The 16,768-nt window shown below is 39.9% G+C and overlaps 2 protein-coding genes across 7 annotated transcripts in view; both read left to right on the top strand.

The window, feature by feature from the left end:
* Positions 1 to 6,085, top strand: part of apol (apolipoprotein L) — a 43,241-nt gene extending 37,156 nt beyond the window's left edge. Inside the window, exons 3-7 of one of the 4 annotated variants that reach the window (XM_034219652.1) lie at positions 1,178 to 1,249; positions 2,243 to 2,839; positions 2,923 to 3,042; positions 4,738 to 5,231; positions 5,541 to 6,085. In XM_034219652.1, the coding sequence (XP_034075543.1) occupies positions 1,236 to 1,249; positions 2,243 to 2,839; positions 2,923 to 3,042; positions 4,738 to 5,231; positions 5,541 to 5,686 (1,371 nt within the window). In that variant the 5' untranslated portion in view covers positions 1,178 to 1,235 and the 3' untranslated portion in view covers positions 5,687 to 6,085. Of the gene's footprint in view, positions 1 to 1,148; positions 1,250 to 1,773; positions 1,845 to 2,242; positions 2,840 to 2,922; positions 3,043 to 4,737 lie in introns of those variants that run through there. The other 3 variants (XM_034219651.1, XM_034219648.1, XM_034219650.1) reach the window with 3 other exon arrangements.
* A 2,781-nt stretch (positions 6,086 to 8,866) lies between these two features.
* On the top strand, positions 8,867 to 14,431 carry LOC117548390. Of its 3 annotated transcripts, none has more exons than XM_034219646.1 (5): positions 8,867 to 9,060; positions 9,879 to 9,962; positions 10,809 to 11,405; positions 11,489 to 11,608; positions 13,309 to 14,431. In XM_034219646.1, exons 3-5 carry the CDS (start codon positions 10,930 to 10,932, stop codon positions 14,255 to 14,257), a joined length of 1,545 nt encoding a protein of 514 aa, XP_034075537.1. In that variant the 5' UTR covers positions 8,867 to 9,060; positions 9,879 to 9,962; positions 10,809 to 10,929; the 3' UTR covers positions 14,258 to 14,431. The 3 variants fall into 3 exon arrangements, with proteins under 3 accessions (XP_034075537.1, XP_034075538.1, XP_034075536.1); XM_034219647.1 differs by lacking the exon at positions 9,879 to 9,962 and having other exon boundaries at positions 8,868 to 9,060; positions 13,309 to 13,802; positions 14,112 to 14,431; XM_034219645.1 differs by lacking the exon at positions 9,879 to 9,962 and having other exon boundaries at positions 8,868 to 9,060.
* The last annotated feature ends 2,337 nt before the right edge of the window (positions 14,432 to 16,768 follow it).

Raw genomic sequence — 16,768 nt, 5'->3', positions numbered from 1 at the left:
GAGAACTATAGGTTACTTACGTAACCCCAGTTCTCAGAGTAACATGAAGTGAGATGTCTCACCAGATGGCCCTCCTTGCTATGGTGAAGCGAGAAGAGGTGCTTATTTTGAATGGCGCGTGCGTCGTGGCGCAAGCTACTTATAGGGGGTGATTTCCCTGACGCTGACGTCAAGATCACCAGCCAATCAGGATTGGCGTAATGAGATTGATGCTTCTGTTTGCTCCGCGATGAGGCGCATCCCATAGTGAGACATCTCACTTCATGTTACTCTGAGAACTGGGGTTACGTAAGTAACCTATAGTTCTCATCTCTGTTCGCCTGGCTGTTGACTATATAAAAAAACTAACGCAGTAACTGAGTAACGCACCATGTAGTAACGGTAACTGAGTTACTGAATTAAAAAAGTAATGCGTTAACGGCCCGTCCACACTACATCGTCTGCAGCGTCGACAGCTTCAATCTGCCCATTCACTTTGAATGGGGTGACGTCACGTTGCCGCTTTTTTTCGCCGAACTGAATTGTGGGTAGCAGAGCGGTCCGTCTCCGGCGTCTCAGGCGTCAGAAGTTGAACAATGTTCAACTTCTGACGCCAGAGACGCCGGAGTAGCCAGCGCCAGCCAATCAAATCCCGTTTCGGAAAATCTGACAGCTCAAGCCGTATTTCAAAAAAAGATGGAGGAGAAACTAATTATCGCCGTAGCGAATCACCCGGTTTTGTATGACCAGACCCTCTTCACCTACCGGGATACAAACCGGAGGAACCAGGCATGGAGGGAGGTGGCAGAGACAGTGGGTGAAACTGGTAGGTTTTCGCCTGTTTGGGGAGTTTATATATATATTGCTCCCATAAAATCCCCGGGGTTTTTTGCTTTGTATGTCGGGGGCGGGAGATTCATGTGATTGGTTGTTGGTCGTGTTGCTTGAATAACATCCCCAAGCTTCAGACACGCCCAGCTCCAAGCTTTTTTTGAAGCTGTAGTGTGGACGCTCCGTTAGAGTACTAGTTACTGCCAAAAATAACGGCGTTACAGTAACACTGACTATAACTGAACATGAAAGTGAAAGTGAGCAGCATATAAAACAGACGTTTTCTGTCAGTTGAGAGCTATCTGATTCTGGGGTTAGTAACACGTTAGATGACCAATATTTATCTGTTTTCATTTTAAACACGCAGGTAATAAATTGAGGTCTGAGTCGAGGAACTGCAGAACGCACACTTTCAGAGGAGAAACATGTCTGCTGCAAGGTAAATCATTTATATCGTTGGGACACTTTTACACAGAAAAATACATTAACGACATTATTTTGTAGTGAGTGTCATTTAGCTATTTCCACTGTGTGTTTAGCACTTCTGTCTCTTTGTGGTTGTCTTCTTTGTGGCTCTCTGTAGTTGTTTGTTTTTATTTGTATGTCTCTTTGCTTTTTGTCTCTGTGTAGTTGCTTGGTTTCAGTGAAGCAGAACTCTTACTGCGGTTCAACTTCAGTATTTAGTTTACCCTGGCCTGAAGATAAAGAGAGGCTCTCAGGCTTGTTGTCTTATATTTATTATATTTATTTATTATATATTTATTTGTCCTCAAAGTTTTCCTTTCACTTTACTGTATTTGACAGAGGCATCATTTCTGTTTACACAACTGTAACTATGTGTTGTGCAGGAATGTTGCACCAATTTGTTTTGGAGAAAAACTAAATTATAGCAACTGTATATAGTTTCTGCACATATTTTTGTAAACTTGAACAAACTTTTTATGCAGAATTCTCAATACACAGATCACCATAAAAGATGAGTGTGCTTTATATAAAGCACCACAGTGTGTAGTTGGTGCAGAAGTTTGGTTTTGGTAAGTGTTCATGTAGTTTTGTGCTTCATTTTGCAAGATATGGTGTTTTGCACTTTGGGTGTGTGGTTTTGTGAATTATGTTTAGTGTTCTGAGAAAATGAGCCCTCTTGTCAAAAAATGTGTTTTAGCAAATGAAAAAAAAAACTGTAATACAAAATATGTATTCAAAATCAATTCATGACACATCAGTAATCAAAAACGTTGTGCTCCTTAAGAAAGATGTATTATAACCTAACATGAGGAAGTACACACAGAGGAATTGAACTAACACTTGTTTTTTCTTTTTCAAATGTACTGATGGTCCCTCATGAAATCTATATTGATTAATTTGTTTGTGAAGTCTTAGCCGCAGATAAGAGGTTGAAGAATTATTTCAATAAAGGTATTTTTTGTTACAGAAAAATGCTCCAGAAGGCCTTGTGCTGCTACACCGCAGACACCCTCATCGACATCGACACAGTGAAAGAATTCTGTGAGCAGAGTTCTAAATGGATACTAAAGAGGGAGAAAGAGGTGGATATGATGAAGGACATCAAAACCAGGGCTGATAACATTGACCTCAGCATTGGCCATGTTACCCAGTCACAGACCAGAGGTAAAGCCTTTCTGGAATATATGAAGAGCAAGGTAACCCAGGTGACTGCAGACAGCAGGCGAGCAGATCTGGAGGAGGAGCTGGCTGCTCTGCTGAAGTCCACTCTGGAAGGCCTGGAGGAGCTCGACTGCTTCTTGGCTGCGGTGGAGAATCTGGCGGTCACCTCACTTCCTTTGTTCATGGAAGAGAACCAGGTGTTACATCTGCCTGAAGGGATCAGCCCTGTAACGGTTCAGCTTGTCATCATTGCTGCACGGAAAATCTGTCCTCACCTCCTCGAGTTTAAAAGAGTTGCAGACGCCTTCTTCTGCCCCAAACTTCAGAATGTGGAAGTGCTGGCATATCAGCTGGACAAATACATAAGGACCACCGAGAACATCTGTGAGAAGTTAGAGAAAAGGTAAAGAGGCATGTCCTTAAAATAATATGCACATTTAGCAAAATAAACATCTATTATAAAAAATATTTTCCTGTTTTTCACAGCTCCTTCTGTGACTTTTCACTGAAGATGAACGACGATACACTGGTAGACCTCGCTGTGGATTTGTCTGAAGACGACACGCAAAGGATGCTTCATCACATTAATCAGCTCGAGGAACTCAGGTACGTGTAACTTCTTTATGTGGTTTTTGTCAACACAGCTGTGCAAGGTGTGATGAGTTATGATATTGAAAATGATGACATGCACTCAATAATTGGCTTGCTTGTTGTTGACTGCATAGCACAAATCTTTGTACACATTTTAATAGTTACTTCAACATCAGATTTACTGTATGTTTAGTGGTAATTAGCAAACCCTAGAATGCTAACATGCTCAACTAATATGGTCATGCAATTACACAAGCAAAATACATTTAAAAAAAGCTTAAAAAATGCAAAGGAGCTCGAGACACAGCATTAATGCTTTAGACCAGGGGTCAGCTACCTTTTTGATATGAAGTGCCATTTTAAAAAAAAAATCCTCATTATCATTAATTGCAATAATGACATCACAACATTTCTAGCGGATCTATAATTTTATTACATCAAAGTGCATAGCAACATTTAAAAGAAAGCAGCCATCCTTATGAAAACATTCACATCTGAGTTGAAATCACTAATCACTGTGGGGGAAACTTCTGAAGCAATTGGAAACAGGACTCAGAGAGACTCGAGGAGAGCTGGAGCTTTGATGGCAAACACTGACGGTTTATTTGGAGCTTCGGCCGGAGAACTCACAAGACATGTCATGAGCCACGAGTTGACACAGGTTGAGATGCCAAATCAATTCTGAAGATCTCTAACCCAGACCCATGTATTTAGCTAGTTCTGAGGGAATAATCAACATTGTGCACAACAAGATAGAAGCATAACACCTCTATCAGCTGACGCCAACAGGCAGGAACAGGGAGACAAAACACTGAGAGCACAGCAGTCAAGGTTACAGGTGGCTGCGCTCAGTCAGGACAGTTTAAACTACTGGGTCACAGTTATGGGCCCTGGAAAATATTTCCCCAACAATCACCAATTAAGCACCAATCTTTGCAATAAACTTGCGTTTATTTATTTATGTGTTAACAGCAAATGTCAAAACGGGTGAATTAAATGTAACGAACAGAAACATGAGCACCAAGTATGCTCCCATCCATATGAAAACATCCACATCCGATTTATCACACAACAGGCAGGCTTTCTTTTTTTATAAATATTGAAGTTAAAAGCATCAATCTGGTGCACTTTGAGAGCAACATTAATATATCTAGATACATCTGTCAAAACCCATATGAAACAGAACTGTAAACAGATTTTCTTTTTCTTTATGGATATTTTACAAATCGCTCCCCTTTTTAAACTATTATAGTATTCCTTTCGTGCATGGCTTCCTTCCGCAGGTAACGGGGAGACGCGCTTTGGCGGCGGTCTCATTCCGGATCCGAAAATACTATTTAAATATTTTTGCACACTTATTCCACTTATTCCTAGTGGGCCACTGGTTACGGTACCGCGTGCCACCTAGGGTTGCCGACCCCTGCTTTAGACTCTATACTGTTGTTTGATTTTGCAGCAACTTCAGGGTTTTAGAGGTAACTTTTGTTACCAAATAGACCTAGCTAGATATCCATGATTCAGGACTCGTTTTTGAAAGCATACCTGGCTTATGAAATATTTAGTTTTTTGTTGATTCTATTGCGTTGTTTTCTCCTAATGTGTGTCCCATAAAGAAAATCTCAAATCCAATATTTCTATACTGTATTATAGGTTATACTAACTTTTTTCATTCATCATGTTATTTTGTATTTCCTCTTATCTCATCGTCAGGATGAACCAGAGCTTCCGGATGATGTTCTTGTTTCAGGAGGACGAACCCTGCTCTAGCTTCATCGATAAGTTTAAAGAGCGACAGCAGAGGATGGAACAGTCTCTCAAGGACCTGGAGGAGCATGCTGTTCAGTTAGACAGGATGAATAAGGGAGCAAAGATCTCCAGTGTGGCAGGCAGCTCAGTGGGGGCAGTAGGAGGTGTGCTCTCCATCGTTGGGTTGGCTTTAATTCCTGTAACAGCTGGAGTGTCTTTGGCTCTAACAATGACCGGGGTAGGCATGGGAATTACAAGCGGAGTCAACAGCGCTGTCACCACCGCCACAGAGATTGGAGTAAACCATACATATCAAAAGAAAGCCAGAGAAGTCTTCGAGAGCTTCATGGAGGATGTGCAGTGTCTCCAGGAGTGTCTGGAGGAGGTCACAGAAAGAGAAACAATCCACATAGATGTTCTCGGGGTCGGCAAGGTGTTTGCTAAAGCTGGTGTTATTGGAAAAGGTATTGACTCATTAGTTGATGCAGCCTCTGCTTTCAAGCTGTTAAAAAGTGAAGAGCTGGCTATGAGTGCTGGTAAAGTGGCATTGCAGGAAGGGAAAGCTTTACGTAGCGTTCCCAGGGTGGCGGCAGATATCCCAGATATCGGTCAGGCAGCAGTCAAAGGGCCTCTTGCCTTCTCCAAGTCAGCTAGGGCCGGTCTCATTGGGCTCAATGCTCTGTTCCTCGGCATGGATATATTCTTCATCTGTAAAGATAGCATCAGTCTGGCCAAAGGAAGCGAAACTGAGGTCTCACAGTTTATCAGAGCCAGAGCAGCACTTTGGAGATCAGAGGTGGACTCATGGCAGAAGATCCATGACTTACTCTGCGAAGGTTTGAAGATATCTGAAGAAAACAAGGCTATCCTGGAGACACCAATTTTTCCAGAGAGGAAGATGAAGAAGCGCTAAGCAACTTAAATAGACGGCAACTGACAGCTAAATGGAGACAATAACTGTATTTTTTCTTTGTTGCCAAATCTGATATAACCACATAATGAGATTGATTTAAACTGCGTACACATAACTGTTCATCACATATACTGTATCTTTGAGAAGTTCCTCATTCTAAGAAGTGATTTTTCTAAACCTTTCCTATATACTAATGTTAAACTAAATATCAATCAATCAATCATTTAATCACATTCAATGTATATAACCCCTGCAGTGCACAAAGAACAACTAAATAAGAGAAACTCCAGAATAAACAGGTTCAAATGAAAAAGAAACGTCTGGGCGAGCAACTGAAGAGGGATCCCGCAACAAGGACGTGGAAAAGATGTTGTGTGTACAGAATAAATGAAGTTAATTCTATAATATGTATGATCTGCATTATTTGTATGTATAATTCTAACTACCTTTTCTTCTTGTACAAATGACTCAATAAAGTTTTAAAAAGTTGTTTCTGTTCATTTGAATGATGCATTAATATATAGATATATATTCGAAGCATTTCGATGCTTTTGTTTACTATAATTATTTAAAATTATTTTCTTTAAGCTTCTCAATCCCACTATTCATATATTATGCATTCAATCTCTCGTAATGATAATACCGGCAGCTCAGCACAACTGGTAGTCAGCCAGAGTCAGGTCAACCGGAGAAAGTTGACTTACTAAACAACTCCAGCTGATGTCAATAACTTTGACTTTGAAGTCAAGGAAGAGAGAGGGGAGTTTGGTAAAGGGTTTCTTTTGTTTGGTTATTCTTGAGGTTGTTATGTATTTGAATGTAAAAATTATTTGGCAACAATCCTTTGGATTTTATTGCCTTTAACTACCAGGCAATAATAATTGTTAACATGTCTGCTGAAAGGTAAAGCATTGATATAGTTGAGCCACTTTTGCACAGAAAAAGACATTAAAGACATTAACCCTCGAGTAACAACTTAGTGTCATATGAGTTTTGAAATATTAAATAAACGGAAGAAGTAATGTTAAAGCCTGTTGTTTAACAAAGACAACAAATAGAGAAGTAGCCATGTCACATCTGTCTGTGGTTGTTTTTCTTGCATTCTTCTGTGTCTGTCTTTGTAGTGGCTTTTTGGCCATGTGAAGTTGATTAATACCTATCTCAGTCACAGGTGCAGGTGAAGCAGAACTCACAGGTCAAACTTCAGTACAAATTCAGCTAAATCTGCAGATAAAGAAAGGCTCTCTGACTCTTTGTCTTAAAGGAGACCTATCATGCTATATTTGAATAATATATTGTAGGGCCATACCTATATAAGGTATATTTATACGTTTTCTTTTTCAAAATAGCAAACATCATGCATTTTAGCCATGCCTCATTTCGCTCTATTTTGCTCCCCCCCACCCTGTCTTTGCATGCGCTGCAGCTGACCACCCCCCCCCCCCCCCCCTGCAAAGGAGGGGGCCGAGTTACGAGCGTCATGTTACCATGCTGTTACCATGCCACGGCAACCTCTCATTCCCCTGATTGGTGGAGAGTTGGCCATATAGGCGGAGCTCCTCGTCACTGACATCAGAGATATTTCAAATCTGTATCAGTCTGTATCAGATCCGTTGCAGCCCCCGTTTTAGAGATTTTGGGTATGGAGGAAAAGAGAGAGGGTTGTGTTTTCTGACACTTGGTGAGTTCCCTGACACACCGGGGACACATATTCATGTATAAAAGACGTACAAAGGTGCATTTTGCATGATAGGTCCCCTTTAATCTTTCTGCCACAGCAGATCATCACCGACACGCCTCTTCACTCTGGATCCAGCGGCGCCTTAACCTTTTAAACGTTAACAAAACTTCTTATTTCAGCATGTAGTACTGTATGTAAAAAGTTGTGGCTCATTGAAAGCTTATGTACTTACAGCATGCCTGGTGTGTTAAGTCTGTATCTTCATGGTTGATTACACTGATTGTAAGACTATTTGCATAAGCTGAATGAAATGTAACGTAATAATGCAATAGGTGATAATAGTTCATAGCGATAATTGGTGGAAGCCAATGGAATGGAAGCCAAAATCCACTCGATGAAAAAAAGGATCCTCTATGTCACTTTAATTAGAAATATTTTGATTTAGTATCGCAATATTAACAAGTGAACATAATGAGATACAGTACTGTATATTCACATCTGTATAGCTTCTGGGAAAAGCCATGGGGGAACACTGCTAAATGGGCTTACTTTGGCAAACTTTATGGTCTCCACTCCATATGCCCTCGTTCTCTCCTTACTTGTCCAGCCAAACCCACGCCCCTGGAACTTTGTGTATTCCCAGCAATCCTGTAGTATTCTGTTTGTGATATTTTCCTCTCCACTTCCTTGTAGCCTGACCCAGTAGGCCTATGACAGAGCAAGTGTCTCTCTTCTAAAGAATGCACAAATGTGTTTAATCGTTAATGTCAGATATGTACTAAGTAAATACATTTGTTCCTGCTCAAGATTAGATTCAACTGTATTGTTATTGCACAGATTACAGATACTGAGACAACAAAATGCAGTTTAGCTTCTAACCAGGAGTGCAAAAATCAGTAAATTGAAAAGTAATGTACACAATCGACAGAATAAAATATAGAATGAATTGAATGATGAATAAACAGTGAGGGGTAAACGGTAGACGGCAACTGACAGCAACATGGAGACATTTACTGTATTTCTTCTTTGTTGCCAAATCTGACACTAAATAACCACATAATGAGATTGATTGAAACTGCTTACACATCACTGTTTCATCACATGTATCTTTGAGAAGTTCCTAATTTTAAGAAGTCATTTCTCATAAAATAGAAAAGGCTGTAAAATCCAATAAAATAGGTCTGTCCTATTTGGCCATGTAGTCATAATAACTATTATGGATTGAAAGTCACTGAAACACAACTACTGAAAGCTAAAAAACTGACATAATTCTTTATTAAATATGTAAATCAATTCAGCTTATCTTGTCAGCTTATCAGTCATTACAGCATCATAAAGTAAAATGTTTATTTCGGACAGCCTTTTTAAAGTTATTTTTCTCAAGAAACCAAAAGGTGTGCTGCTACCTTAAACCTTTCAACCCTCAGTCCAGGAATAGGTGGGGTGGTTTTACCTGGTGAGGTGGAGAAAAGAAAATGAAACCTAACACGTCAGCCCTTATGTCAACACAAGTACTTAACAAGTAGTCTGGCGTTAGTGCTTTCAGCAGATTAGTCGTATAGTTTCTCGGGTCAGTGTTAGTTACAAGTTAGATGTACAATATTTTTCTGTTTTCATTTTAAACACGCAGGTAATAAGTTGTGGAGGAATTGAAGAACGCACACTGTCAAAGGAGAAATATGTCTGCTGCAAGGTAAACAATATCGTTGAGACACTTTTGAACAGAAAAATACATTAAAGATGTATTTTGTAGTAAGTGTCATTTTAGCTATTTCCACTGTGTGTTTTATAATAGTAAATATACGTAGGAAGTAATGTTAAAGCCTATCATGTGATAAAAGGCAACAAACTGAAAAGTAGCCATAGCACGGTCTCTTTGTTGTAGTTTAGTTTCTTTACGTCACTCAATTTGTAGTTGCTTTTTGTCTCGGTGACTCGTGCAGGTGAAGCAGAACTCTTACTTCGGTTCAACTTCAGTATTGAGTTTACCCTGAAGATAAAGACAGGCTCTCTAACTTTTTGTCTTAATGTTCCGCCACAGCAGATCAACACCGACGCTCCTCAGCACAGAAATTGAGTTATTTGGTCAAATCATTTAGATATTTAACGCGGTGAAGTTAGCTTTAGGTTGGTCAATTGAAAGACATTCACGCCGGTTTCTGCTGCGTCTTTATACTGGACAAATAAGGCATTACACATTTATTTGCATACCTTCCATTTCATGTTACCCAGTGACTCCAAATTCATAACATATATCATTACTGCACTCGACAAACAGGAAAAACGTTTTTTATTAATTCAGTCAACTTTCTATTTTATTGAGGAAGATTTTTACATTAAAGGTCCCCATACTGTTTTTCATCAATATATTATAGGTTTCAGATATATACAAAACATGTCTCTGATGTGTTTGGCTCGAAATACCAAACAGATCATGCATTGTAGCATCCCAAAAAACCCCTCTGTTTCAGCCCTGTTTCTAAAGTGCTGATTCTCTGTCTGTTACTTTAGATGAAAATAAGGAGCCACTCCCCACACCCCTCTGAGTGATATCTGGTTAAAAAGAACACAATGGTGCTCTAGGAGGAGATTCAGGTGATAAGGTGGGGGGGTTGTTACCTTGGTTGGTGATTGGCTAATGGTTACAATAGGAAAAAAATCGTTATGACATCATAAAGTGGCCAAAATATGATCAGCTCATTTTCAGACAGGTTTTTATATAAATGAATCAGGACAAAAAGTGAGCCAATCTTTTATCCTGAAACTTTCAGAATCTTTTTACACAGAGGGGACACATTTTCATTTCATTTTTCATTTCAAACCTTTATTTAGACAGATAGGTCCCTTGAGATCACGGATCTCTTTTACAAGGGAGACAAGTTTATTTATAAAATACATCAACAAGTGGGTTTTGCATAATAGGTGACCTTTAATACATAAAAATGCACAACAAAAGTCCTATCCATACTGATGAATGTGGACTAAATTTCATTAAATAATACATGTTTTTCTCTTGTTCATTGTACTTATAGAATTCTGCAGTGACATTTGTTTTAGCATTATGGCCATTGGCCACTTATATGAATCAGCATGGTGGTTTAGAAATAAGATATGTTTTGTCTCATAAAATGGTAATTTATTGATGGTCCTAAAGTAAAACCCTATGTTTAAGTGCGAGGGGTTTCAGATGTGAGCCAATCCTCCTCTGACTGTCAACAGTCTGTGTAAATGAGTAAGAAAACCATAATCAAGGGCTGTCTGTGTTTTTAAGAATAAGTTTGACCAGAGGCTTTGGGCCCAGGGAATATTTGGTGGGGACACTTAAAGCTAGAGCTGGAGATATACGGTAGATCTTGTGATAAAAGACAACAACGGCACAACGACAATTCAATTTGAATTTGTTTTCCAATTTCACAAACTGAATGATGTTTTGTATTTTAGAAAGGGCCTCCAGGAGGCCTTGTGCTGCTACACCGCAGACACCCTCATCGACATCGACACAGTGAAAGAATTCTGTGAGAAGAGTTCTAAATGGATACTAAAGAGGGAGAAAGAGTTGTTTATGATGAAGGACATCAAAACCAGAGCTGATAACATTGACCTCAGCATTGGCCATGTTACCCAGTCACAGACCAGAGGTAAAGCCTTTCTGCAATATATGAAGAGCAAGGTAACCCAGGTGACTGCAGACAGCAGGCGAGCAGATCTGGAGGAGGAGCTGGCTGCTCTGCTGAAGTCCACTCTGAAAGGCCTGGAAGAGCTCGACTGCTTCTTGGCTGCGGTGGAGAATCTGGCGGTCACCTCACTTCCTTTGTTCATGGAAGAGAACCAGGTGTTACATCTGCCTGAAGGGATCAGCCCTGTAACGGTTCAGCTTGTCATCATTGCTGCACGGATGATCTGCCCTCACCTCCTCGAGTTTAAAAGAGTTGCAGACGCCTTCTTCTGCCTCAAACTTCAGAATGTGGAAGTGCTGGCATATCAGCTGGACAAATACATAAGGACCACCGAGAACATCTGTGAGAAGTTAGAGAAAAGGTAAAGAGGCATGTCCTTAAAATAATATGCACATTTAGCAAAATAAACATCTATTATAAAAAATATTTTCCTGTTTTTCACAGCTCCTTCTGTGACTTTTCACTGAAGATGAACGACGATACACTGGTAGACCTCGCTGTGGATTTGTCTGAAGACGACACGCAAAGGATGCTTCATCACATTAATCAGCTCGAGGAACTCAGGTACGTGTAACTCCTTTATGTGGTTTTTGTCAACACAGCTGTGCAAGGTGTGATGAGTTATGATATTGAAAATGATGACATGCACTCAATAATTGGCTTGCTTGTTGTTGACTGCATAGCACAAATCTTTGTACACATTTGAATAGTTACTTCAACATCAGATTTACTGTATGTTTAGTGGTAATTAGCAAACCCTAGAATGCTAACATGCTCAACTAATATGGTCATGCAATTACACAAGCAAAATACATTTAAAAAAAGTTTAAAATATGCAAAGGAGCTCGAGACACAGCATTAATGCTTTAGACCAGGGGTCAGCTACCTTTTTGATATGAAGTGCCATTTAAAAAAAAAATCCACATTAAGATTATCATTAATTGCAATAATGACATCACAACATTTCTAGCGGATCTATAATTTTATTACATCAAAGTGCATAGCAACATTTAAAAGAAAGCAGCCATCCTTATGAAAACATTCACATCTGAGTTGAAATCACTAATCACTGTGGGGGAAACTTCTGAAGCAATTGGAAACAGGACTCAGAGAGACTCGAGGAGAGCTGGAGCTTTGATGGCAAACACTGACGGTTTATTTGGAGCTTCGGCCGGAGAACTCACAAGACATGTCATGAGCCACGAGTTGACACAGGTTGAGATGCCAAATCAATTCTGAAGATCTCTAACCCAGACCCATGTATTTAGCTAGTTCTGAGGGAATAATCAACATTGTGCACAACAAGATAGAAGCATAACACCTCTATCAGCTTATGCCAACAGGCAGGAACAGGGAGACAAAACACTGAGAGCACAGCCTCCAAGGCTACAGGTGGCTGCGCTCAGTCAGGACAGTTTAAACTACTGGGTCACAGTTATGGGCCCTGGAAAATATTTCCCCAACAATCACCAATTAAGCACCAATCTTTGCAATAAACTTGCGTTTATTTATTTATGTGTTAACAGCAAATGTCAAAACGGGTGAATTAAATGTAACGAACAGAAACATGAGCACCAAGTATGCTCCCATCCATATGAAAACATCCACATCCGATTTATCACACAACAGGCAGGCTTTCTTTTTTTATAAATATTGAAGTTAAAAGCATCAATCTGGTGCACTTTGAGAGCAACATTAATATATCTAGATACATCTGTCAAAACCCATATGAAACAGAACTGTAAACAGATTTTCTTTTTCTTTATGGATATTTTACAAATCGCTCCCCTTTTTAAACTATTATAGTATTCCTTTCGTGCATGGCTTCCTTCCGCAGGTAACGGGGAGACGCGCTTTGGCGGCGGGTCTCATTCCGGATCCGAAAATACTATTTAAATATTTTTGCACACTTATTCCACTTATTCCTAGTGGGCCACTGGTTATGGTACCGCGTGCCACCTAGGGTTGCCGACCCCTGCTTTAGACTCTATACTGTTGTTTGATTTTGCAGCAACTTCAGGGTTTTAGAGGTAACTTTTGTTACCAAATAGACCTAGCTAGATATCCATGATTCAGGACTCGTTTTTGAAAGCATACCTGGCTTATGAAATATTTAGTTTTTTGTTGATTCTATTGCGTTGTTTTCTCCTAATGTGTGTCCCATAAAGAAAATCTCAAATCCAATATTTCTATACTGTATTATAGGTTATACTAACTTTTTCATTCATCATGTTATTTTGTATTTCCTCTTATCTCATCGTCAGGATGAACCAGAGCTTCCGGATGATGTTCTTGTTTCAGGAGGACGAACCCTGCTCTAGCTTCATCGATAAGTTTAAAGAGCGACAGCAGAGGATGGAACAGTCTCTCAAGGACCTGGAGGAGCATGCTGTTCAGTTAGACAGGATGAATAAGGGAGCAAAGATCTCCAGTGTGGCAGGCAGCTCAGTGGGGGCAGTAGGAGGTGTGCTCTCCATCGTTGGGTTGGCTTTAATTCCTGTAACAGCTGGAGTGTCTTTGGCTCTAACAATGACCGGGGTAGGCATGGGAATTACAAGCGGAGTCAACAGCGCTGTCACCACCGTCACAGAGATTGGAGTAAACCATACATATCAAAAGAAAGCCAGAGAAGTCTTCGAGAGCTTCATGGAGGATGTGCAGTGTCTCCAGGAGTGTCTGGAGGAGGTCACAGAAAGAGAAACAATCCACATAGATGTTCTCGGGGTCGGCAAGGTGTTTGCTAAAGCTGGTGTTATTGGAAAAGGTATTGACTCATTAGTTGATGCAGCCTCTGCTTTCAAGCTGTTAAAAAGTGAAGAGCTGGCTATGAGTGCTGATAAAGTGGCATTGCAGGAAGGGAAAGCTTTACTTAGCGTTCCCAGGGTGGCGGAAGATATCCCAGATATCGGTCAGGCAGCAGTCAAAGGGCCTCTTGCCTTCTCCAAGTCAGCTAGGGCCGGTCTCATTGGGCTCAATGCTCTGTTCCTCGGCATGGATATATTCTTCATCTGTAAAGATAGCATCAGTCTGGCCAAAGGAAGCGAAACTGAGGTCTCACAGTTTATCAGAGCCAGAGCAGCACTTTGGAGATCAGAGGTGGACTCATGGCAGAAGATCCATGACTTACTCTGCGAAGGTTTGAAGATATCTGAAGAAAACAAGGCTATCCTGGAGACACCAATTTTTCCAGAGAGGAAGATGAAGAAGCGCTAAGCAACTTAAATAGACGGCAACTGACAGCTAAATGGAGACAATAACTGTATTTTTTCTTTGTTGCCAAATCTGATATAACCACATAATGAGATTGATTTAAACTGCGTACACATAACTGTTCATCACATATACTGTATCTTTGAGAAGTTCCTCATTCTAAGAAGTGATTTTTCTAAACCTTCCTATATACTAATGTTAAACTAAATATCAATCAATCAATCATTTAATCACATTCAATGTATATAACCCTGCAGTGCACAAAGAACAACTAAATAAGAGAAACTCCAGAATAAACAGGTTCAAATGAAAAAGAAACGTCTGGGCGAGCAACTGAAGAGGGATCCCGCAACAAGGACGTGGAAAAGATGTTGTGTGTACAGAATAAATGAAGTTAATTCTATAATATGTATGATCTGCATTATTTGTATGTATAATTCTAACTACCTTTTCTTCTTGTACAAATGACTCAATAAAGTTTTAAAAAGTTGTTTCTGTTCATTTGAATGATGCATTAATATATAGATATATATTCGAAGCATTTCGATGCTTTTGTTTACTATAATTATTTTTAATTATTTTCTTTAAGCTTCTCAATCCCACTATTCATATATTATGCATTCAATCTCTCGTAATGATAATACCGGCAGCTCAGCACAACTGGTAGTCAGCCAGAGTCAGGTCAACCGGAGAAAGTTGACTTACTAAACAACTCCAGCTGATGTCAATAAACTTTGACTTTGAAGTCAAGGAAGAGAGAGGGGAGTTTGGTAAAGGGTTTCTTTTGTTTGGTTATTCTTGAGGTTGTTATGTATTTGAATGTAAAAATTATTTGGCAACAATCCTTTGGATTTTATTGCCTTTAACTACCAGGCAATAATAATTGTTAACATGTCTGCTGAAAGGTAAAGCATTGATATAGTTGAGCCACTTTTGCACAGAAAAATACATTAAAGACATTAACCCTCGAGTAACAACTTAGTGTCATATGAGTTTTGAAATATTAAATAAACGGAAGAAGTAATGTTAAAGCCTGTTGTTTAACAAAGACAACAAATAGAGAAGTAGCCATGTCACATCTGTCTGTGGTTGTTTTTCTTGCATTCTTCTGTGTCTGTCTTTGTAGTGGCTTTTTGGCCATGTGAAGTTGATTAATACCTATCTCAGTCACAGGTGCAGGTGAAGCAGAACTCACAGGTCAAACTTCAGTACAACTTCAGCATTCAGCTAAATCTGCAGATAAAGAAAGGCTCTCTGACTCTTTGTCTTAAAGGAGACCTATCATGCTATATTTGAATAATATATTGTAGGGCCATACCTATATAAGGTATATTTATACGTTTTCTTTTTCAAAATAGCAAACATCATGCATTTTAGCCATGCCTCATTTCGCTCTATTTTGCTCCCCCCCACCCCTGTCTTTGCATGCGCTGCAGCTGACCACCCCCCCCCCCCCCTGCAAAGGAGGGGGCCGAGTTACGAGCGTCATGTTACCATGCTGTTACCATGCCACGGCAACCTCTCATTCCCCTGATTGGTGGAGAGTTGGCCATATAGGCGGAGCTCCTCGTCACTGACATCAGAGATATTTCAAATCTGTATCAGTCTGTATCAGATCCGTTGCAGCCCCGTTTTTAGAGATTTTGGGTATGGAGGAAAAGAGAGAGGGTTGTGTTTTCTGACACTTGGTGAGTTCCCTGACACACCGGGGACACATATTCATGTATAAAAGACGTACAAAGGTGCATTTTGCATGATAGGTCCCCTTTAATCTTTCTGCCACAGCAGATCATCACCGACACGCCTCTTCACTCTGGATCCAGCGGCGCCTTAACCTTTTAAACGTTAACAAAACTTCTTATTTCAGCATGTAGTACTGTATGTAAAAAGTTGTGGCTCATTGAAAGCTTATGTACTTGCAGCATGCCTGGTGTGTTAAGTCTGTATCTTCATGGTTGATTACACTGATTGTAAGACTATTTGCATAAGCTGAATGAAATGTAACGTAATAATGCAATAGGTGATAATAGTTCATAGCGATAATTGGTGGAAGCCAATGGAATGGAAGCCAAAATCCACTCGATGAAAAAAAGGATCCTCTATGTCACTTTAATTAGAAATATTTTGATTTAGTATCGCAATATTAACAAGTGAACATAATGAGATACAGTACTGTATATTCACATCTGTATAGCTTCTGGGAAAAGCCATGGGGGAACACTGCTAAATGGGCTTACTTTGGCAAACTTTATGGTCTCCACTCCATATGCCCTCGTTCTCTCCTTACTTGTCCAGCCAAACCCACGCCCCTGGAACTTTGTGTATTCCCAGCAATCCTGTAGTATTCTGTTTGTGATATTTTCCTCTCCACTTCCTTGTAGCCTGACCCAGTAGGCCTATGACAGAGCAAGTGTCTCTCTTCTAAAGAATGCACAAATGTGTTTAATCGTTAATGTCAGATATGTACTAAGTAAATACATTTGTTCCTGCTCAAGATTAGATTCAACTGTATTG

The sequence above is a fragment of the Gymnodraco acuticeps genome, unplaced genomic scaffold (assembly GCF_902827175.1).
Source record: "Gymnodraco acuticeps unplaced genomic scaffold, fGymAcu1.1, whole genome shotgun sequence".
Taxonomy (NCBI): Eukaryota; Metazoa; Chordata; class Actinopteri; order Perciformes; family Bathydraconidae; genus Gymnodraco; species Gymnodraco acuticeps.
The sequence above is the reverse complement of the archived record's forward strand: the minus strand, read 5'-3'. Positions and strand labels throughout refer to the sequence as shown.